This window comes from Falco naumanni, chromosome 11, assembly GCF_017639655.2.
Source record: "Falco naumanni isolate bFalNau1 chromosome 11, bFalNau1.pat, whole genome shotgun sequence".
In the NCBI taxonomy this organism is placed as follows: Eukaryota; Metazoa; Chordata; class Aves; order Falconiformes; family Falconidae; genus Falco; species Falco naumanni.
In genome coordinates, this window is record NC_054064.1 from 16,729,957 (window position 1) to 16,753,917 (window position 23,961).

At 34.5% G+C, this 23,961-nt stretch overlaps 1 protein-coding gene across 1 annotated transcript in view; it reads right to left on the minus strand.

Annotated features, from left to right (window-relative positions):
• Window positions 1–23,961, minus strand: part of BTBD8 (BTB domain containing 8) — a 44,859-nt gene that overhangs the window by 12,492 nt on the left and 8,406 nt on the right. Inside the window, exons 3-16 of the mRNA XM_040610231.1 lie at window positions 20,343–20,614; window positions 19,297–19,414; window positions 16,159–16,248; window positions 13,911–13,991; window positions 12,673–12,769; window positions 11,947–12,035; window positions 11,629–11,731; window positions 7,773–7,955; window positions 6,918–7,055; window positions 5,754–5,883; window positions 3,136–3,197; window positions 1,490–2,126; window positions 1,059–1,146; window positions 341–480 (exon numbers count right to left, since the gene is read on the minus strand). Coding sequence (XP_040466165.1) covers window positions 341–480; window positions 1,059–1,146; window positions 1,490–2,126; window positions 3,136–3,197; window positions 5,754–5,883; window positions 6,918–7,055; window positions 7,773–7,955; window positions 11,629–11,731; window positions 11,947–12,035; window positions 12,673–12,769; window positions 13,911–13,991; window positions 16,159–16,248; window positions 19,297–19,414; window positions 20,343–20,614 — 2,228 coding nt within the window. The remainder of the gene's footprint in view (window positions 1–340; window positions 481–1,058; window positions 1,147–1,489; window positions 2,127–3,135; window positions 3,198–5,753; window positions 5,884–6,917; window positions 7,056–7,772; window positions 7,956–11,628; window positions 11,732–11,946; window positions 12,036–12,672; window positions 12,770–13,910; window positions 13,992–16,158; window positions 16,249–19,296; window positions 19,415–20,342; window positions 20,615–23,961) is intronic.

A 23,961-nucleotide genomic window follows, 5' to 3' on the forward strand; every position in this document is an offset into this window, starting at 1 on the left:
GATCTTTGATGCATATTATAAATGTTTGACCTACAGAATTTCTGTTGAACTCAGTCATGGTTCCAAATGCAGAAGTGCACAGGATCAGTAAATAAAAGACTGCAAAGCAGATTAGACAAGCAGAAGAAAATGCCAATTGGCAATGAAGACCATCTTTTAAATATTTTGAAGATGACACAAATTCATTTGCATTTTACAGTTTAGGATTATCACCAAAGGGGAACATGGAAAATAAACAGAATTGTTCATAAGATTTTGCCAAATGCTTGTGTTAAACTAAAAAAAAGACAAAGCTTTGCATAATAATGGCAAACTGTTTCATTGCCGTATGAAACTTTACCTTGGTTCTTGGGAGAATTGGTAGGTGTGTTTTGAGCCTTTTGCTGTGCTGCAGAATTGCTACTCACATTCCCTTTTTTCTTTAGAACAGCTTGTACATTTTGTTCATTACACCCTTTTCCAGTTGATTTTTTTGTCAGACTGCAAAGAAATTATTATATCCATTACTTCCAAGCTTAAGATCTAGCAATGTTTAATTACACAAGCAATATATCTTTTAATATGCATGCATATATAAACATAGAAAATGCAACCTAAAAGGTATACTTTTTGAAAACAAAACCTGTATGTGTATATATTTTTTTATATATATATATACCCACACACATAAATAAAATGACCCATTTCACAATGCTTCAGCTGTCTTCCTGTCCGGTTCAGTCTAAGCTATCCCAGAAACGATAAGTTTACAACACCTTGTGTAGTCATTAGCTGTTCCAGTATGCAGAATTCTGAATGACCTATAACAATTTTAAAATTATTAGCATGAAACAACCCAACACAAAAGCAAACCAATTTTGTCTTACAGCTATGTTTCCAATAGCTAACTCAAATTGTTTTGCTAATAACGTGCGATAGACAACCATTCTCAGATTATAAAGAACACATTGACTTAACAGTATGCTTAACAGTTCACTTTTTTCACATATACACACATGTGCATGCACACACACACATATATATGTATATGTAAAACAGCATGCTGATTTCTAACATACCCGCTTGTTGTGACATTGGCCTCAGGCTCAGTCTTTTTTTTTTTGGTGGTGACTCCATTTGTTGTCTTCACAGATGACTTTGTTTTCACTATTGTAAAGTAAATTCGAAGTTAGTTATAGGGGAAAACATGTAAGTACTGAAAAAAATTCTAATATGTGAAGATCAGCTATTGAAAACAGCATAGATACTAGACTTGCAAAACTTTTACCATTTTATATTGCTATCAGTTGATCATAAAATAAAGTAAGTTAATAGAGGAAAAAGATTAATATTCTTATCTCAAGTTAATATTCATGTACAGGGGAAGAAGGTGACTTATCAATCTATAGTAGATTTTTTTAAAGCTTCCCTGGCTGGTTGTTAGTGTGTGACCAGCCTGGGACAAACCAGAAGGGGACTTTTAGGGGAAAAAAAAAAATTAAATAATTACCAGTTTGTTTTTTCCCTTCCTCTACCAGTTTATCCTCTTTAGGTCCCTCTGACTGTTCACTGGTAGTCTGGATATCTATGTTTGAGTTTGCTGACTTGCTGGAAGTTGCTGCCACAGTCACTAAGGACGGAGATTCCTTCCCTGTGGTTTTTTTCAGTGGTTTTGTTTTGATCTGTGTGCTTGAGGTTACTGTCAGCACTTTAGGTCTGGCACCTGCAATTTTTCCTTCATGGTTCTTTAGTCCTTTGCCACTTCCTGAATTTTTTTGTCCACTTGCAGATGATGTCTTTTCTATATCTTGCTTGGTAAGCATGCTTTCAGCCTTCACATTTCCATTATTTTCTATTTTTGTCTTTATAACAGCTCTAGCCTTTGGTGAAGCAGCCTTTTCCCCAGGTTTTGAATCCTTAGTAATCTTGGAAACTATTTTTTTGCCATCTTTCCCCTTTGCATCCTCATGCTTTGAAGCCTTATTAACAGTGTTTCTATTGGTGCTGGATGTATGTCCAGATGCTCCTAATCCATCAGATTTCATTTTATCGTGATTAGTGGAAGAATCTCCCCAGCTATCTTTCTTGCTGTGTTCTGTCCAGGAAGTATTCCTTATATTGACAGATTCAGTAAGAGATTTGTTTAGCTAGAAAAAAAAGCATAAAGGGAAAAAAAAAAAGACATATAACACCAAACTATCCATAATCTTTCATTTCTGAAACACAATTACTTTTTTAGTACCACATGAATCTAAAGCAGCAAGATTCATTATATAAATAATTTTTTAAAGATTATATTTTAGCTCAGATTGCTGGCTTTCAAAGATACAGAATGCCTAGTAAAACTCCTGTGAAATACTGCTCTATATAGAGAAAATAGAAATATCTAAGTAGAGTTTCACTTTTACTTTGGACAAATTACTCTGTAATATTTATTTATATTATTAGTGTCTGCTGAAGTAAGATAACTTTGAGTTATATGTGCGTATTTTCCAATGAGGAATAAGGACTATGAATTATTACAAACATAACTCCCACAATTAATTTATAGTATATATGATCTTTTTAACAATTACCAACAGTGTATCCACCAGATACGTGGCAATATTTATTCTTTCTCTCAAGTAAAGATATATACTGAAACATAAGAATTAGGTGCATGAAAGGGAATCATTGTGATACCAAGTGTCATTACAATATGTCCAAGATTGTCAAATCACATGAAACCCATACTGGTTTTCTACTAAGTCGTAATGTAGTTTTGAGTGTGAATCTCCAAGAGTTGAAGGCACTAAAAAATATTTTATTCAGGGCAGTGGGTGTAACAGACCCATTGCCATAGTGGCTTGTGATAACAGCAGAGATTCATTAGCTCAGTGGCAAACCATTTACTCTGGGAAACATCAGTTTCATTATGTAGCAACAAGGGAATGTGAGATACTGAAAACAAATTCCTGTCTTTTATTTGAGCTTATCTGTTTGAAAATGTAGCAGAGCATGGGCTGAGTCCTAATAAGTTTCCAGTAATGGACATTACTGATTCTGCAGAAATAACAGTTCACAACAGCAAATTAATATTTAATTTAAAACACATGATGAAAATAGTTTTGTTTGCGTGCTTCTGAGTATTTTTAATGTTTGGATATAAAAGTTTACCTGAGAACTGCTGAATACAGGTTTTTTGCCAAGTCTTCGGTCATCACCTTTGTCAAATGCAGCTGTAAAAGGAACAAGCAGTTTATTTACTATTTAGCAGGAAAGAAAGCAGACAGAAAACAATCCAGCCTACTCAATTAACATCGTCTGAAATCAGAAAGCAGTTATTTGTGTCCTGTAATTATTCTAGGAAGGCTAATTTTGGTGACATGGCAAATGTTAAGTGGAAATGCATGGTTTTATGTTCAGAACAAATAATGTGGTGTCTGTGATGAGGTCACATGGCCATAAGCAAGTTGTTTAACTCTTCTGTTTCCCCATTTCCACAGTAAGACACACTTCTGTTTATCCAAGCTTAGCTCACTTCAAGCTTGCAGTGCACTGAGACCTTTGAAAGTGTACACTATTTAAAGAAAAAAAAAAACAAACTTCAAATTTAGAGTACTAACAACTTTTAAGTGATGTACTGTAATTTATAGCACATTTACTTATACTATTTAAATAAGAAATTAATTAAATTATGTTAGTTTTCAGAAGTGGTAAAGCCAAAATATGTAAATGTACACAGTAAGATCATAGTGCCTCTTTAGACAGCATGCAGTGTAATGTCATGAGAGTTATCCCTGTGATTGTCATGTGGAATTGTCAGGCAGTGAATGCTTTTTTTTTTTTTTGCGCTGGTCTACTCTGGGAGGGAAGCATTTTTCAATAAAGCCTTTAAATCAATTGCGCTTGTAGAATACAAAAAGGATATTTATAGACACTGTACAGGCCCAGAATCAATAAGGTTTCGTTTTTGTTTGTATTAATATTTCAGCTGAAAAAAGGTTTTACAAAAAATGTATTAAAATTTTTTAAGCATTTAGTGCCTTATGTTCTGACATAGTATTTATACACAGACACTTTTTTTGTATGTATAACACAAACAAAAATTCTGCTGGATTCTTATTGAAAATAAAAAAATAATTTTATATAGGTCTGTAAAAATCACACAAAAGGTATACTGAAAATGGCACCCCAGGGATCTAATCCTTTTTCTAGCAATGACTCTGCACATTAATACATACCAATATATTAAGACAAAATCCATATAAACTTGTGCCTAAGAAAACACAAGACATGTTGTGAATGAAAAAACCCATAATATCATCTGTCTTCTTTTGGCATTTTTCCTCTATTATAGCATTCTAATTCTATATAGGTTAAATCTCTAGAAGATAAAGCACCACCAGAAATCTTTAAGATGATAGTTGATTTAAGTTATCCTAGATATATTTCACTGGAAGATTAACATTTGTCTACCAGTGTTGTGTGATTGCTTTGCCTGCAATTAAAAACAGATAACCTATACAAACATTTCAGCCTGTCTATTTATATATAAAATATACGATAGCTCTGATTATAATTTAATCTAAAAGAAAAAACAGTTTCTGGCAAGATGGAGTTTGGACAACGAAGGCACACCTTAGTCTTAAATATTTTTTGTATTGAAAGCACTTAGTGCGAAGCAGCCTAAACATTATTTACAATAAGGACACTATCCTCCTAAAAATAAACCACCCCAAAACAAAAAACCCCACCCTTGTTTCTAAAGCCAGCTGCTCAGCTTCTGAAGGATTTTATAATCCAGAAAGAAATCAGAAACCTATTTTATACAGTAGCAGTGAGATGCTGATTACATCCCTAAATCATGCTTAAAGACTGTCACTGCATCTTTCTCTCAGCATGTAATTTAGAATAAAATTTTCATCTGCTTGTAGATGTAAACGATTTTTTAACTATTGTATTTAGCTATTAATGTCTTTAACAGAAAGGACACCAAAATGTTTATTCCTTCTTTGATTGAAAAGTGATTTGATTTTAGAGAAGTCTTCAACACATTCTTTTCTTTTATAACACTGTACTGTCAAACCTAATAATCAACCATAACCTGAACTCCATCGTCAGTTCCACAGCCTCAGAATACTTGTATATTTCAAAACAAAGAAACATTCAGAACAAAACCTCTCTTTTTGTTGGAAGTGCTGCCTGTTAAAATTTTGAGAGATCACTATGCAGCTCCTTAGGGGCTCTCTGCAGTAGCATACACAATATCACAATCCCAGTCAACTGTGAAGTCAAGCTATCTGCATTTACTCACAGTGCATAAGAGAAGCAATATGCAAAAGACAAGCAATATTCATACATTATGGAAAAAACAATAAAGGACAGAAAACGAATTCGTAGAACGGATAATCTGCTTTGTGCAAATTTAATTCATCCACAGTGCTTATCTCCTTAAAAATGAGACAGATAAGGTTTTTAATCCTACTGCAGTATTTTCAATGATTTAGAGTAGCTGTAAACAAGAACAGAATCAATCTACATGGTTTTGGTCCCTATTCTATCCATGCCTAAAAAGAAAAGCAGGGGAGGTTTTACACAGAAAATGACTTACAGATTTCCATGTTTGAAACTAGCTAAGCATGCTATCATGCTTCTATTCTAAAACACCACTTCAAAAGCCTACAGCATCACAAATTTTGCTTTAGTTTCTATCTGGATCCACAATATGACTTATGTTTTATCTACTAAACAGATTGCTAAAAAATTCTAATGCCATTTGATGCCAGACATACCTGCTTGTATTTTTTGTTGATGGTCTGGCCTCATCAGCTTCCAGCCTTCTGTGTGACGAACAGCATAAAAAGACTGAACCAGGAAGACCCAGAGCTTATCACGCAGAGCCTGGATCTTGCACGTAAAACCCTGTGTTCAAGTAACAAATCAGCAGCTGGTGAGGGGCATATTGTCATAGCAACCAGTCATTATTCCTTTCAGAATCTACTTACTCCCTAAGCTAGATCAATGATGTCATCACTTATATTTTATAATGGTCTGGTAGATAGAGATGGTGTTTTTTAAGGATTATTGCCCACCACAGTAATTTTTACAATACTTTTAAACCAAGGCATACTACAGCACTAGAAAACATCACATTGATTCCCCCCTCCCCCCCCCCCCTTTTTTTTTAAATGAACCCCATAATAGCTCTTTACTGTCAGTTGTGTCACAACAAGGTCAAATACTCTAGGGAAAAATAATGTATCTGATTAAATTTTCATTGCTTTACCAAGAAGATCTACAATAGCACCAGATTGCAGTAATTCATTTTGCATTTATTTTTTATTCTTTGTCATACTATTTATGAATTATACCCAGCATTACAGTCAATGACAGCTTAAATATAATTATTTAGATTGTGCTGATATACATAGCATGTTACACACATGGAGACTGATGCCTTCCCCCGATCCAAAAAGCTAGATCCAGAGGCAGCCCTTGCTTCAGAGGACAGTCTTAAATAAAAGCAAATGTAGCTGTGACTTTTACAAAAAGAGGGGCAAAGATACATAGAAAGAGAACAAGCTCTCCTCCCCTGCAAGTTTAAGGTAATGCAACATTTTGGTAAGTTTTTCTCATCGCAAATTTAAAGCAATAGTAAAGATCAGCAGAGCGGTGGTGCCTGTGGGACTTACATTACCAGTAATATACAATAACTTTTCTATTGCCATAGATAGGGTTTCTCTTTATAAAGGAAAAATGTGTTAATATCCAGTAAACAAATGCCAACATTTTCTGCACTTCCAACAGGACCTTGGATTTATGCAGATGCTTTGCTGTGTGACCCCAGTTGCTGAACTGAGCCACATGAGCTCAAACTGTATCATCTGATTTGAACCATCACATGAAACAATACCAGAATAGTTTTTCCTGTAAACACTGCACATTGAAAAACCTACCATCTCCTTCACATTTGTGGAGTCCAACAATGTATCCACAGCTACAAGAAGAAAGCAGCTATTTTCATTATTAATACTTTTTTCAATTGCATTAAAAATTAGTTCTAGAAGGTCAGGTTTGCTGCTCATTGCTTGTGCCTGAGAAAACAACAAAAGGCAGCTGTTTAAAACAAAAGAATGTACTTCATATGCAAAAGCATTATTAAGCAGAGAGGATCTGCTAACACGCTGTGCAGAAGGTATTCCAAAACTGAGCATCTTCCTTTGTATCCATTCTGTAACCCCACCCCTCTCCAGGTCTCTAGCAAATCATCCTGAGGCCTCTCGCTAACCCATAGGAACAAGCACACTGTGATGAATTTGCAGCCACATTTAACTCCAGATTCAAAGACAAAACGTTTTAACATCTCCCTATTAATTTTTTTAATCCTCTATACATATTAAAAAAAATCTTTCATGGGAGAAATGAACCAGCTAGATGACTAAGTATGTTCTCCCAGCATGTGCAGCACTGGCACATTCTTGCCACTTGCAACAAAAATCAGCATAAGTTTCAGTATACTGCTAACACTCATAATCATTCTTTTAAGTAGATGCTGCTTGTTCTAGGGGTCTGAAAGCTTTTTCAAAGTTGATGTATATATTTATTTATCTCTTTCCAACACAGAAGCTGTCCCAGTAAATTAACTGGAACTTTTGCTTAACTGAGGCACATAACCTGACCGCAGTATCAACCCTGTGTATCAGAACATTAATGCAGCAAAAGTTGAAACTATTTTGATTAGCCTGAACTATCCAAACTGTGATATTATTCAATTCATCTGGAAGCATACAATATCTGGAGAGCACTTTTACCTGCAATAAAATAGAGAAGCCTTCACTTTGTACTATGTGTAGGAAGTTTGCCACAATAAATGTTACACATTCTTCTTGTAGCCTAGATGCCAAGGCCACAGCTGTCTCTGTCCATTTCACTTGGGGAAGACTATTGATCAGCCGGTCACTCTCCATCAAAATGAAGGCAGCATTCTTGTGGTTCTTAAAATAAAGCCAGAAATTAGCCTGTTGCCAAGTGATCACCTAAAGAATTGTTGCTTGTAAAATACCTTCTGTTTGGTTACTGAGCACTTATGTAAGGATCCAATCATTTACTTATTTCTCTTCTTTAAGTAAAATTGGATTTTCATAATTTTGAACATTATATCTACCTTTGAAACTAAAGCAGAAAGAAAAACCTACTGCTTCTGTTTTGCCTGCTGAAGTTAGGCAATAAATTTTTCTGTAGCATTCTTTCAACTGTGTATCATTACACACTGCAGTCCTGAACAAAATAAGGCAAATGTTAACTGGAGAAACTGAATAGAGAAAAATCTCTTAGGTACTGAAAGATGTAATAAATTCTCAAATAAAATGGGTAAGCGAAAGCTTTAGGCGAGTGTGGATGGCCTAGCACTTGGGATACATAAATTTCCAAGCATTTTCATAGTTATGAAACCTTTTGCTTTATTTAAAGGAGTCAGACATCAAATACTTGTCTTCCCAGATGGAGTTTTAACTGAACTTACTCTTTGTTGTCTAACATTTCTCAAGAAATGTATTCTGCTTATAGTTACATTTAAAACAAGCAAATAGATTTGCTAATATTTATTTCCCTGTTCTGTGCCTTTGGTTCTTTTGTGGATTGCGTCACCATGGTACCTGAGGGCAACTTCTACTGGCTAACATATCACTTAAAGAGAACCTGCAATTTATTGTTATCCATATTAGAATGGATTGAAAGCTCTACTCAACATGACCTAGCAGGTCACTGATAAATTATGCAGTAAGATCAGTAACAATGGAGAAAACAACAATTCAGATAAATATTTGACACAAAAACCCCTACTGTAAATTCAAGTTATAATAATGTTTGTTCCATGCAAAGAAGAAAGCAGGAAGGATTTTCAACATGAATATTATAGATAAAACATAAACTCTGGCCAGCCATTGTTCAACTACATTTTTTTTATTTCACTCATCTATGGGTAAACCCAGTTTGCCTCTATGCATATAAAGTAAATTAAGGATAAAGTATATGTTTATGGTTTGAACTTGCTTCCACTGGACTCAATTACAAGCTTTTTGAATTGTCCAGAATTCAGCCCTTGCTCACAAGCCAATAAGCCTTGACTTCCATTAGATACTTCCAGTGAAATACAAAATGCCTTCATTGACTTCTAATTACATCTGCACTTTGTAGGAGTGGCTCTACCTGAATTTTACTTCTCTTCTGTATTTTTTTCCTAACCATTCTAAAATAGAATCCACTTATCTAAAAAACCCAATAATTTTCTTGCATGTAGTTGAGACACCAGGGATGAGTACCTGAACAGCCTTTTAAACTGCACTCCCATTTTAATGTTTCTGTGTTCATCATTGTGGCTTCCAAGAGATTTACCAATCAGCAATTTCTTTTTCTTTACACCTTTTCTTCCTCTAAAGGGCTGCCCCACATTAACTAGGTTTTATATTTCCAAGACTGGTAAATGAAAGGATCGGTAGAATCATACTGTTTAACTGGGTGTAACTGGCTATAATAGCAGCAAAGAGGATCGTAAAACATTCAGTAGCCCCTGCAAAATTACTGTCGGACCTTTTCTTTCTTCCTCAGGCAGCCTTCAGCATTTTTGCAGATGGTGAAAAACCCCACTGGGAATTCCGCAAGTTTTTGGACTAGGAGTCTTAAGAGTTCAGGGTTAAATTATCACTCACCAGAACTGTTCTGTGGGCAGAAGAGGCTTATGCTTTATTTTTTCATTTTGCAATTCTAAAATCTTTCCAGGCTCCAGTCCATAAAATACTGGTGAATTTTGCAAAGACACGCCAACACAAATTAGAAATCCATAAAATGGGAACCAAAACACACTTTAGTCCAGACTGCAAAAATCTACCAGAGAAGCTGGGTACATAGCTGGACCAGTACCAAGTACCCACAGTGCCACTATGGTTCTGCAAATGCTGGTAGCTTAAAGATAGCTCATGTATTTCAACACAAACTCTAAGCACAGCATCTTCATATGTCATAGACACAGAGGGGAAGGCAGGCCTGAAGTGGCTTAGGTTCACCTTTAAACTGGCCTGATAATGTTGCACAAGGGAGCCTGCATAGCCTAGAGCTGTGTCTACATATACTCTTGGCTACAATACTCACCTCAGCTAAGTTTGGAGGTAGGGGGTGGTGTTAACTATGAACATCTGTAGATCAAAATGAACTGATCTATAATCCTGAAAACATTACTTAAAACTTCTCAAATATTTATACAACATATGACATACAAAGCTATGTATATATTCTAGGAACAGCTGAGTATACTTATCTAATGCAATAGCAGAATACCTAGTATCTTAAGAGCTATAGCTACTATCTTTATTCTGTTAGAAATTATGCATTATGGCAGAAGGACTGTTCAGGTTTCATAACTGAAACTTCTCTTGGTACAGCCACATAGCTCTGAAACCTTGTTTTTCATACTTTCACCTGAATATGCAGTAGCAACTCCCACGCACAGCTGACCTGCTGGCCTCAGCACTGGATGGGATAAGTACTCCATCAAAGAAGTGCTGAGAATAACCAGCCCCAAGAAGCCTTCACAGCCCTTTCAGTGAGGGACAATTCTTGGCCAGAACCATTTCAGAGTGCTTCTCTTGAACTAGGGGTATGTTTGGCAGTATGGGTAGCTGTATCTGAGCTGCTTAGCTTGGATAACAAGTAACAGAGACATGGGGACAAGGACTTCAGCGTGAGATATACAAGATGTTACATGCTTAGTCTGGTGTGTGCCAGAACCAAAATCATCCTGTGAATGTTACCTGAGCTAGTTATAGTAAATTTTGTGTATGCCAGTCTACATTACAGCCATACATGTACAGTCCTGCTTAGCAGCAGCTATGCAGGTTTACCTTTAGTTCCTGTGCATATTCCTTCTATCTCTGTTACAATTCAGTGCATTTACAGGCTAATTAATGGATCAAATTCCTGTTAACAGGTCTAGTTCAATTCAGTTACTTTAAGTCAACTCTGAGTGTAGTTTAACACAAAAACACAGTTAGAAAGTACTTAAGTTTAGGTAGATCTAAATTGGAAGAATGTAAGTATGTGCCACAAAAAATGAATGCTGAGCTTTGAGGGGACCAATTCCATAGTGTTACTGGGGAAGCAGAAGATATGTATACTATACTGTTACTTTATTTTTGAAAAGTCAGCTTGTCTGTAAACAAATGGCTTGTGATCACTGATATCCAGTTATCACCTGAAGACTGAAAAAGTAGTGCATTTTTTACGAATTAGAATATAGTCAAAAAGGAAAATGCAATCACCAATGACATATGCCACCACCTAACATCAAAATCGATACAGCAATTCCCTGTTCTTCACTACCCAATACATAATGCTGTGCTATGATGTCATGGCTGTGTTTCATAAACTTATTTTGCATCATTACTGGACTTAGATGTGATTGTCACTAGACTGTGTGCCATAAAGCATAGCAATGACATCTGCACATCAAAATCTGGTTTTAAATTGTTATTTTAATGGGAACTTTTACATAGTAGAACTGTACTACAGATTTAAAATACTATATTTGTTATTTCTTAAATTACATTGTACAGCTAAATAAGGAAAAATTTACATTGCTCTGTTTTTAGATAAAGCACACTATACACTACTTACCAAAGAGTTAATCAACATAACAAGACAGTTGTTCTGAAGTTCAGTAGGTAAATTGGCAAAGCTTCTCTCTGACAAACATTTTGCGAAATGTTTTCCTACCCATCTGTTGAAAAGAGAGCCTTTCTTAGGTAAGGAAGATGAAAACTGTTCTATCTTCACTTGTTAGCAAAAGTGAAACCTCTAAAGTATTGCAAAGAAAAAATGTTTAAAATGAATATTTTTTATGCCAAAATAAACTCAATCTTGCAAAATAAAATAATTTCAACAGAAAGCAAAGAAATGAAAACCATAAATGATAATTTATTTTATTTTACTTACTTCATGCAAGCAGCATATAGCTTTTCCACTCCCAATGAATGAGCAATAGCCATGCATTCTAGTACAGGTTGCTGTTTCCCAGGAACAGGCTGGAGTTGTTAGCAAATTATCACAATTACTGTACATTCTTACTTACAGAAACTGTACAGAAGTACAAATATTCAGTTCAAACAGAAGTACTGTTAGCTACTACGGTATTTAAGTTTGTTTTCCTTTATGCAGAATAGGGAAGTCAACTGCTTCCACATGTGTCAATAAGGTCGTGTTCAGCTTAGTGAGCCTAATGCATGAAAATTCTCAACTCTAAGCAGCTGTTTGTTTTTAAACTAATTTTATTTGAACAGAAATATTTTCTAAATATATGCCCATGAAATATGATATGCCAATATATGGTATTTCTGTATTCCTATTAAGAACAATTATATATACAATGGAACATATTAAATTATACTCCATGTAATTTAATATATTGAATTAATCATGTGGCATACTGCTTTTCATCAGTTGTAGTTTACAAGTTTCTATAAATAGGTGGATGATACCACAGGCCTTACTCCCATCATCAATCCTAGTGCATTGAGAAGATTTACACAGAATAGGGCCCATTGACTTCAGGTAACATCTTGATCACACAGTTAATTATCTTGCAAATATGATGTGTAAGTAACAGAATCAAAATTCTTCTTAGGCTTCACAGATCACAAGGTAGCATGAGAACAGACATACCTTTTGGAAAAAATTGCAGTAATCTCTTTTCAAAATGTAGATAGCTACTTCTTTCAGCCCATCTAGCCCGTACATATCTGCAATGCCTAATATGCGACTAAAGAGAAAGCAGTAGCAAGAGGAATAAAAAATCATTTTGATATATGCATTTTGCTTACAAGAAAATTTGCATGCTAATTTCACATCTTTGTTCAGTCAGAATTTACTGTAGAGATTGATAATCAAGTGTGAAAATTGCCAAAGAACTATCTTTGGACAGAAACATGTATTGACCTAATAATAATCTCCCAACCACCGAGTTCAGACTATGTAAGAGTAAGCCTCAGCCACGGGCTGAGAAACTGTTTAAAAAGACTGTTTCTCTATTTTAAGAGTAGCAAATGAAAAAGATATTTGTGCCAGTAGACTTCTTGCCATTTTTAAGTTTTTTTCCAAGGATTACCTAAAATGTTACTGATGAAATCATATCTGAGAATTATGTCCCTTGAAATATGCAAAAGCACAGCGAGCAAACTACTAATTATTTTATAGAATAATAAATAACATTGTTTTATTTTCTGTATTGATTAGTTACCTAAATCTTGACATCGGGGCATATTGTAAACAATTCTGTATTTTTATTTTAGATAGATAAGCTTTGAACAACAATTTCTAACATTAAGAAATCATAGTATTTTAATGTTTAGTGGCAGACTTCAACAGCTAATATAAATGGTTTCAGGGAAAAATTCACACTCTTCAGAGCTTACTTCAGTAATACAGGATTATGTATAAAACTCTGATTAAAAGCTACCCCAGAAGAAAATGCCAATATTTACATTGGTTACTATATATCATTTTTTATGGATCTAAGACTAACTACTTAGCCTTTGCATCAAAATGATTCTTTAAATATAAATTCCAAATACTAACTGTTACATGTTATCAGACATTGTGTATGTTATTCTGAAAACTAAAAGGAAGGTACAGGCAAATCGGGAATTATTTTGGTTTCACTCTCCTTGTGTAGTATTCCAAAGATGGCTGGCACATCTTTTCCAGTAGCTGTCAAATAAACAAGATTTCTTCAACAGCTTTAATTTTGGAATTTCCTAAAGTATGTTTAGGTGTGATGATCATGATATTTGACATCTTTGTCTTATATATACTACACGAAAAATTTTCCTTTTGACTTTTAACTGAGAAAATACAGAACAAGCACAAACTACAATTAAAACATAATAGAATTTGGCATATACCCAACATCAACTTTGTCTGGGAAGTCCAGAATACCTCCATATATAAAATGCAAGATGATACTCATTTCTACCTGGCTTATGCTGCAAAAAAAAGAGAAAATATAAATAAAGACATGTCCAGAATAAAACGAACATTTCTTAGCCAAAGTAAGCTGGTCAAAAGGCTGATACATCGTTCAGCTTTTCTGTAAATGGAAGGTAAATGATCTGATAAAGTTAAAGCTATTTCTAAGACTACTACAATGTAGAAGTATCTAAATGGACTATATATCGGGTGAATTATACTACTCAATAGTCTTGCTGAAACTTTGTAATACTTTAAATCTTTGAAAAGAAGTCATAAGCAAAGTAATATTAGTATCTATGTTATTTACACTGGTAATATGCATAAAGCATTTTTTTATCATCTCCAAGCTCTTTACTAGTAATAAGTAAATTTTTAAGCAACTATGTATTTAAAAATTGTTTTATAAAAATTATTTTTAATTCTTGATTTTGTGATATATTTAAGCTTTTCCCACAATAAAAATACATTTAATAGTTTTATTGCAACGCTAAGGAGGAATGTTGCATCTCAAAATATTTAGAAAATGTCTTTATGCCTAGATTCAGATTAAGAAATCTAGAACTGCACACACAGAGTAGTGTTTGCATCCTTGTATCGTCCCAGCACCATAATGCAGAAAGGCATAGAACATCTATTTTAAATCTCTATTTTAAAAGACACATCTCCTGAACAATACATTATATCATACTTATGTACGTACATCTCGATGTGCAGTCTTCAGAACGCACAAGTGCTGTGTACATTAGTATGAATGGAATACAGTCATGCAGATTGAGCTAAGATCCTTTAAAATGTTAGACATGTTTAAGCAACAGACATTGATGACTAAAAGCAAAAGGAAAAATCCCCAACGTTGCAATGTGCTAAGAAGAAAAACCAGCACAGTTGTCTCTCTGCATATTAGTACACAAGAGCCATGAAATCAGCAGTAGGAGTTTCCCCACAGCCTTGACAGCTGTTATCTTCTGCAGAATTTTCATTATTTCAGAGTAAGTCACATGTACTTGATTTATAAGTGTTTAAAAAAGACAGCATGGAAGTCTGTACCAAGAAGAAAACTGAACTAGAAAAAGTAAAATTATGGATATGATTCTTAATAAGAGAAATTATGTGATATTGGCATGAGAATATACTCATATAAAGATTAAGTACTTCTCAGGAGAAAGCCTCTACTGAAAAACAAGGGTGAAAATTTCTTAGCCATGTAGAAATCAATTACAGGGACAGAAGTGTAAATACTGGAGTAACTGTTGACAACCAGCCTCTAAAACATACCATGCATAGCATAAAAGCTAAGGAATCAATGAAAAGTTTATTGTTTTATAAGTATTAGGAAGTTATAACCAAATCAACAGATAACCTTCCTGCTTTGCAGCAGTGTTATTACACTGACAGAAAACTAAAATTATGAAAATATGAGAAAGTTGGCCAAGCAATTTTGTATTAGCACAAAACAATTTTGCAGCACTGTAAGGTACACAGTTCTTTCTCAAGAACGCTTCAGCCAACATCATGCCTGGAGAAAAAAGCTAACATGTACAAGTATCAGTATTAGTTTGCATTTAAAGAAAATTTAATATATTTCAATTGACTTTTCTGATACTGAGAAGAATTAACCTGGCAGTCCCCAGTTTATCTATGAAGTCTTAAGTATTCATCCTGTACCGACAGCTCCATTATTTCCAGCTCTCACACAGAAAGCCATTGTGAACAAGCACAATAGTCAAATTTTTTTTTAGTGTGATGCTGAAACAGCATTATTAAATACTATTTAAGAAATCTAATTAGTTGTCTTTACATTCTAGATACACACTGTACAAATAAGCATGAAAATAAATTACACTGTTCAGACATTCATAATACTTTATGACATGTACAACATAAAGTGAAAGAAGAGAATTGTAAAATAGACAGTGAATACTAAAATATACTCTAGAAAAAAGGATTAGTACTCTTCTGCTGATGAAAAAGATTTTTTCCCTGAACCATCTGACAACAAATACACTACACATGCTGTTTTATATTTAAGTCAAAACAGTACTCAGGAAATGTATCAGGCTGAAGAAAAGTGTCAAGGCAGATTAATCTTCAGTGCTTTATACACAGCACAGTTGCTATATATTTGCAGTTATTTTAAATAGCCTACCTTGCTCCCCTACGACTTGCAAAGACAACACTTACCCTTGAAGAGTGATGTGCTCTTGGGAGCTTTCAGCCCAACTTCCACTCAGCATAGCAGCAAAGTAACTAGATCTGGCACATAAAATGGCCCTAAGAGAGAAAAAGTAAACATTATTCCACTAGATACAAATATTTATTATGAGAGTCTTTGAGAATGTTGACGTAAATCTTTGCCCTTTGTGCATTAAGGTGTCATCTGTATACTGCATGCCTTTTCTTCCAGTATGTTTGGAATTTCAAAGTACACTACAGAAAAAAAACCACACAGTACTCTAAATTTCTCAGTTAAAGCTTGTTTCTAGTGTGACTGACATTCACACAGAGGACATCTATCATCACAAGCATTTTCCTTTTATATAATATAAAATTCAAATTTATTTCTCCTATTTACCAAATAACAATAAATAACCTCATTTATACAGCCCCATTTCAGCCAAATAATTATATCTTGAATTTCTTAAATTCTTTTTATATTACAAAATGTGTATTTATTAGAAGGAAAAGGAAAAATATACAGCTTCTCTTATTTGAAATTGGCTGGCCACCTAGCAGCACATCCTAAAAGTCCAAGAGACTTGATACTAACATATGACACAACAATATGATGTGTGTTTCCAGCACTGTTTAAGAAGAGTTATCAATTACTTCTGTTTAGATTTCCTACTCTTGCATTTTTAAAAGGCATGACTGGCCGTAAAGGGGCTAATTTCATTTACTACTACTTCCAAAGACAATAAAGAAACCCCAGTCCAGTAGCCTGTGCAGCTGAGTATCTCCACCAGTTTCACAGTCTTCAAAAAAACCAGAAGAGACCTTTGCAACAGGAGCTTCTTAAGCTGGAAGTGGCAGGGCAGAAAGGAAGAGAAGATAGTGGATAAAAAATGCTTTATGATTTCAGCCTTCCAGATTTATATCAGTTGTAGTGTTAGCCTTATGTATCTTATCTGGGCTATTGCAGATGTAGATAATATTGTCATACATACAATTTTTTCCTGACTCTTACTAAGCTTCCTATTATTTATAAAATTACTTTATGTCATGTATTTCCTATGGCAGAAAAAGCAAAGTGTTATATTAGGCATGAGAATCCTTTCTTTCACATGTATTTCCTGGCTCTTAAAATGTTTTAGAGCACTCTTATTTTGCGTAGGAAGAAGTAAGAAGAATGCTATTTATGGTCTCTTTTCTAGTCATTATGTAGTCTGGAATGTCTCTTCCCTCCTGCTTCAGAAGTCTCAATACTTTAAATTAGGAACTTCTCGCACATTCCTCCTGTGATTCATCCAGCAATAATAATAATGAAGCTTTTACAGAATATGTCATATCTCAGTGAAATATGTCAACACATAAATGGGTATTACATCACAACTTTGAGTATATGAAATTCTGAATACTCTCGCGATCTTGTTTTTATAAGATACAGTAACACGGTATAATGGAGATATGACATACACTATCTCCAATTTGTCATCCTCTTCCAAATAAATTTTAGTAATGAACAGGGCTAAATCAGCTTCAGGGCATAGTTGAAGTGGATTTCAAAGATTTATTTTAAATAACACACCTACTCAGTAGAATATGGACAAGTATGTATTACCTAAATATACACTGATAAAATTTTAACTTATAAAATACATGGAGATACCAAATGAATTTGAAGTAAATTTATCTGTGCTTTCCTACTGTCATGGTTTGTGCCACAGGTTTATTACTGAACAAATTTGATTTTCTCCACTCAGAGCTCTGTAGAATACAACCAGCACTAGGAAGACGTAACTTGGCAGCTCTCTCAGAGCACCACTGCTCACACTGTAAAGTCTATTGCAGGTTCATATGACTTCATGAGAAAGTAAGGAATACTGAGATAAGTGGGTGGGAGAGAGCGGGGTCTTAAATTGTCTCCTGTTTGAGAACTTCCAAAAAACCCTTAAAATAAGTAAATCATACTGATGCTTTCACCACAATAATACCGAAAATTAGACTTCCCTTATTGACTCCTACTGTTCACATGATGCAGTACTAAAGCAAGAAAGCCTTGTGCTTGTTTTAGAACATCATTGTTTTCTCTATGGTTTACTGCCATTTTTTTTGGTGCTGGTTAGACTAGTACATTGCTCCAGGCAGTTAAGTGGCCTAAATTAAAGAAGCGCTGCTGACAGAATCTTTTTGTTGAGTTTCTTTCTGCATTATTTTCTTCTCAAAGTTGCAGACCTGAGAAAATGTCTTATAGTGCAGACCAGAAGAAACAAACATGCCTAACTACACTACATTCTAGAAATTTAGTATATATCCTAATTCTGTTATTTAGAGAAAATAAAATACTCCCTTCACACTATTATGACAGATGTTCTGTAAAAATATTTGTAATGCCAGTATTGTAACCCCACACACTGGTTTTGTGTTGAGAAAATACTAAAAGTGGGGGGGGTTTATAATCTGTTTCTGCTATTTATGTAATAAAAGGGAACAAAACACAGGCTGTCTAGTTTGCTATCTCAAATGCAAACAGACTCAAATCAAAGGTACAAGGAATGGTACTGACACTTTATTTGCTTTCCCAAGCTACAGAAGTCCAATAAGCCAAAGTTCTTAATGGTGTTGGACTTCAGATCTAATAAAGGCTGTTGACAATCTTTACATCTACATGACTGCAGTAATGAAAGTAAAATCAGATTCTGTATGCAGGCTCTGAAGAGCAGAAAAACCCCTCGTAATTACTGCTACAGAAGTTTTCTACCTGTATGGTAATTTTATTCAGCATTAATAGCTGAATAATTTATTAATAGATTTTTCATTTTCTTCAGACAGCACAGATTATTTTAAAGAAGGTTAGCAAACAAAATCCACACAGTATTTATACATAAGTGTATACTTATTATATCAGTTTACAATGGCAATCTTAGAAGTGCTAAAATGCCATTGTTTTCACAATAGTTGCCATTAATGAGATAAATTATTTTCATTAGTAACAAAGTATGGCCACTTCTCACATAAGACCTAAAAGCTATTATATGGTTCACAGCTAGATAATAGCACCAGCAATAACTTACTATAGATATACAGTATATATAGATACATAGCAGCATTTTATACTACAAGGATTTTGGTTGAAAAACTTTACTGTAAATATTTACGTACCTGTGAGCTTGAAAATCTTTGCCTTCTATGCAAATATTAATATCTGGACAACAGCACTTCTTGTAGAGCATCATTAAGTCTTCTCCTAACACAGATGCAGCTTCTAGTTTCGAATTACCTGCAGATGGAGAGAAATAGCTATTTTCACTCTGTCCAGTGTAGACTGGATTATCAACAGCACACAGACAACTTAAGATTTTAAAAGAACAATCTGACACAACAAGAGTTTTTAGTATGTTCATGCAAGTTTTTGCACATTCAAGCTAGAATTTTTCTTGAAACTTTTTCCAGACCATGCATATTATTTCTCACTTTGACTTGATATATCAGAAATTTGACCAATGCTTCATATTTGATACCTATAGAAGTGCTACAGTTACTCTTTTGTAAGATTATGTAGGCAGCTCATTTTTTCTACAGAGATGTGGTACCTCTGCATTAAAGAAAAGTAGATTCTGAAGAAGTTCAGGGTATTGTAGTGCTACAAGCTTCTGCCTGAACAGATTTGTTGCTTGATCCAATCTTACTGACACAGCTGTATCAGCCATCACCTCTGGTGTAGATGCAGTCACACATTTCCTTGTGTTACTTATCTCACTCACAGTTGTAGCAGGGACAATTCTGAAAGATTCCAAAATCCTCATAAAACAGCAGTGGAACTAGTGTAATTTGCTAGAAAAGGCAAGGAGTAATGGAGGGATTCTGCTCTGTGGAAGTCCTACATGATGAGTACTCAAGTTTGCTGTATTACACAAAAAAAAAGACAGGACATAATGCAGATGAACATGCCTGATGCCTGACAAATCCTGTCAGATTTATTATGCTAAACATTGGCTGGGAAGTACTTCTGCCAAACTTCTGCAGCAATTCATTTCTTCGAAGTATGAGAAAACAAGGTGGACTGTAGCAAGGAATATCCACGTAAACTGTGTTATAACACTAGCTTTAATCTTTGCCCACATTTTTACATCTGTATAAGTATTTGCATAATTATTTAAAAGAAAAAAATCCAAAATGAACAAACAAAACTGTAATTCCAAACCTACCTTCAGTGGCTTTGTTGCTTTCCGCATCAACAACTACTTCTGGAATTTCCTCTTCAATACAAGATGAGCAATCATCTTCTTTCTGCACAGCTCCACTTGGAGTATTCTGATCAACAGGTATTCTTTTAACATCTCCAAGACAATTTACATTTGTTTGAGTGTTCTGAAGAGTAGCAGTGTTGTTTTCTTTTATTAATTTGGGTTCCAATACCTTTTTCATCATAGCCAGCTCCTCAGCTTCTTTAAGATTTTTATCAGATGAATATACAAGCCTAGAAGTTGACAGCAAGATTACTCCTGTAATTTTTTAAATGATCAAAATGAACAAATAAAAATTGACTTGTATTTGTCTAACATAGTTCATGACCAGAAAACCAAAGCTAGACTCTACAGTGCTTAATAATAAAAACCCCTTTTTAAAACTGTATCTCTGGCAAACTTGCTTTGTCAAGCATTGAAAAAGCATAAACAAGCACTACAAATAAAACGTAGTTATCAGGTTAAAAGGAACAAAGGTTTCTTTCCCTCACTTTGCTTTTTTAATTTAAGGAACTTTTTTCTGCTTTTTATAGCTCATATATTAATACTATAATCATCTACTGGCAAAAGCATAAGCAAACTGTATCACTAGCGACTGATTTAGAAATCTTAGTATGACCAAGAAAAGGCATTTGATTGTCCTTTAATATCATCAAATTTACAAACCCCAAAATATAAAAACCTCCTAACATCAAGGTTACAAGTACAAAACCATAAGACTGGTATAGAGATATAAATGAATGTTATTAGATATAAAAATTTTAATTTCAAAGGAGGTGCTTGAAAGCATGAAAATTTGCAGTTAAGATTACTCAAGAGCTTTCACTTTGCCCATATAGTAATTCCAGCTTCCCACTTGCCCATCTGTTTCACCAGCTTATTTTTGGCTCAAGATCTGGAAATGCTAACAAAGCCCAGAGTCTGTGACTGCAAAGATCTCTTATTTATAGATACTGCACTCCAGCAACTTAATGGAGCCTTAAGAAGTCAATGTGAACAGATAACATGATTTATCAGTGGTTTCATACCACATAGATGAAGTTAGCAAAGTTTAACAGAAGAGCTAGTTACTTTGGATTTAGCAGATGTACTTACAGATCTGCATTTAGTCACTCATTCCATGGCAGTTTTCATTGTTAATACTGGGAACAATGTAATTTGACTATGTTATTTGAACACTATCCTCTAAAAGGGCAGAGAAAACATATAAAGAAGTCTTCTTCCTTAAGTCCTGTATTTAAAAGATTGAGTTAGGTAGAATTTTTTTTTTTTTAAATCTGTGTAATACACGTTCTTACTGAGAGAGAATGACAAGAAACAAGAATGTAGGGAGTGGGAATTTTAATATTTTATTAGATTTGGAAATCAAGGGCCAGGAAAACATTTGACAGGAGTAATAAATTTTTACAGTAGGGTTGGTGGACCCTTTTTACGTGAATTTTTAGGGTTGTTGTACCTATATGTGCTTTCAAAACTTCTAACCTGTGAACTTGGCCTGACCATGTTTTGCTTTTCGTATTTACAGTACTTTCCAACCCAGTGCAACAATAGCATGAGGAAAAGGAAAGTAATAACATGCCATATTACCAAGAACATTACAAGAACCAGAACAAGGCTGCTTGCTGGAGCAGGGAGATTTTGCAGTTCTTTAGAAAATTCAAGACCATGACTTCCACGCATCACTATGCTGCTCAGTACTTAACACTTGTGTTTTACAGCTCCATGGCAGTAGGACTCAAGAACAGAAATTCAGAGTAGAAACCCAATTAACCTAAAGATTTCAAAATTCCACAGTATTCTGAAGTTTTGTCTTCACGTTGTTTCTGCACATTAGATCTTCCAAGAAATGTCACTTCACACAGAGAATGCCACTACTAGACAAAACATAATCAATTCCCACTTTATCCCTGCAGCTTAACCAGATGTAAGCAGATCCCACAATTACAAAAGTAAACTGGTAATAAATAATGAATGTGAAGAACTGCAGAAAATCTCAAGTAAGGGTTTGTTGAAAGAGAATTGCCATTCGAAACATGTCAGGTTAAATTTGCACTGGAACTTTACTTATTCACCTCTCTGTTGCTGCGGAGCTATTGCATATTCAACATGTAAAGACAGTACTAATTGACTTTGAGGGAGAAAGAAAATTAGCAGCAACAGATACTTTGCTTTGCCATAAATTCATTTTTTTAATATTTTTTGTTTACTTTCTGCCAGTCGCTGAAAAACATATCCATGGGGAATCTGATAAACAAGGCAATGAAGCAACAATCTGGGGATCCTCATGTTGTTTTCAGATAATTCACATAAGAAACCTCAGGAATGCAATTTTATTATCACTAGGTTGAAGTCAATAAAAATGGCACCCTTACCACAACTAGGAACTCTGTAAATAAACCAAGTGGCATGTTCTTGAACCAGAACTAACTGGTTCTAGATCAGAAAAAGTTATTCTATTTGAAATATGTTTTCTTCCTGTAAAAAGTCAAGGAACTTTCATTATTTCAGTTAACATTTAAAATCCAGCCACAGTCCTGGATTCATTACTTCCAGAAATTCAGCAGAGTATCTGTACATTAAGAGTCCTGTTTAATGCAGACTCTAATTTACTACTTTGAAAGACTCATGGAGGCATCCATAATTCAGCTTCACAGACAGCAATAACGACTGTGGCACACCTTTTAGAAAATTCCCTTTATCTCAGTTTAACTCCATTAGATGTTCTTTCTAGAATGGAATGTACTGCAGCTTTCTAGAAAAAGTTTGCTTGACAACACCCTTGATTTTATAGGCTTATTGCTAAAGGCAGAGTAAGGCTTTCTAGACTGATTTCTGTGGAGTATCAAATGGTGCCTTCTTGCATAGATAAAAGCTAGGGAAATCTTTCATCCAGCGAAATGCATAGCTTGGACCTTGGAGCTCAGATGTTTTAGTGATAATGTAAAACCATCTTTTTAAAACACAGAAGCCTACTGCAGAATTATGATATGAATGGTTTTTACCATTCCAAACCTCTTGAGCAGGCATTGTTTGATGTGATACCTTAGTTTAGCAAGTTAAAGTGCAAAAGATTACAATTCTATAAAGTTACAAATTTATTTTTTAAATCAGATAGAGGTATCATCAGGAGGTCTTAGAGCTTGACCAGTTTTGAACAAAGTATTTACAAGAAAGCAGTTTTCATAGTCATCTGAACAGTCACAGGCAACATAAAAATGTTCCAGTTCTTCCAGTATCCCTAATGGTGGTCAGGATACAAGCAGTTTGTACTCACTATGACCAAACAGCTTCCTAGTAGAACATACAAGCAGTATGGAGTTACTTTGGTTTTGTAACAACACATAGCCTACTTGGACATCTCAAAATGCTCTTTGAAGAAAAGTATGTACTTTGTGGGTAGTTTACAAAATACTAAGAAAATGCTAAGTAGCACAACCAAACTTACTTTTGTGCATCTAAAGATTTCATTCATTGTGTTGTTTTTAAAGGTGTCCTGAAGTTACATAACCTCTCATTCCAAATCAATGAAGCTAAATTATTTGGGAAGGTTCTCAGCCTTAGAGGTCTCTATAAGGCCGAC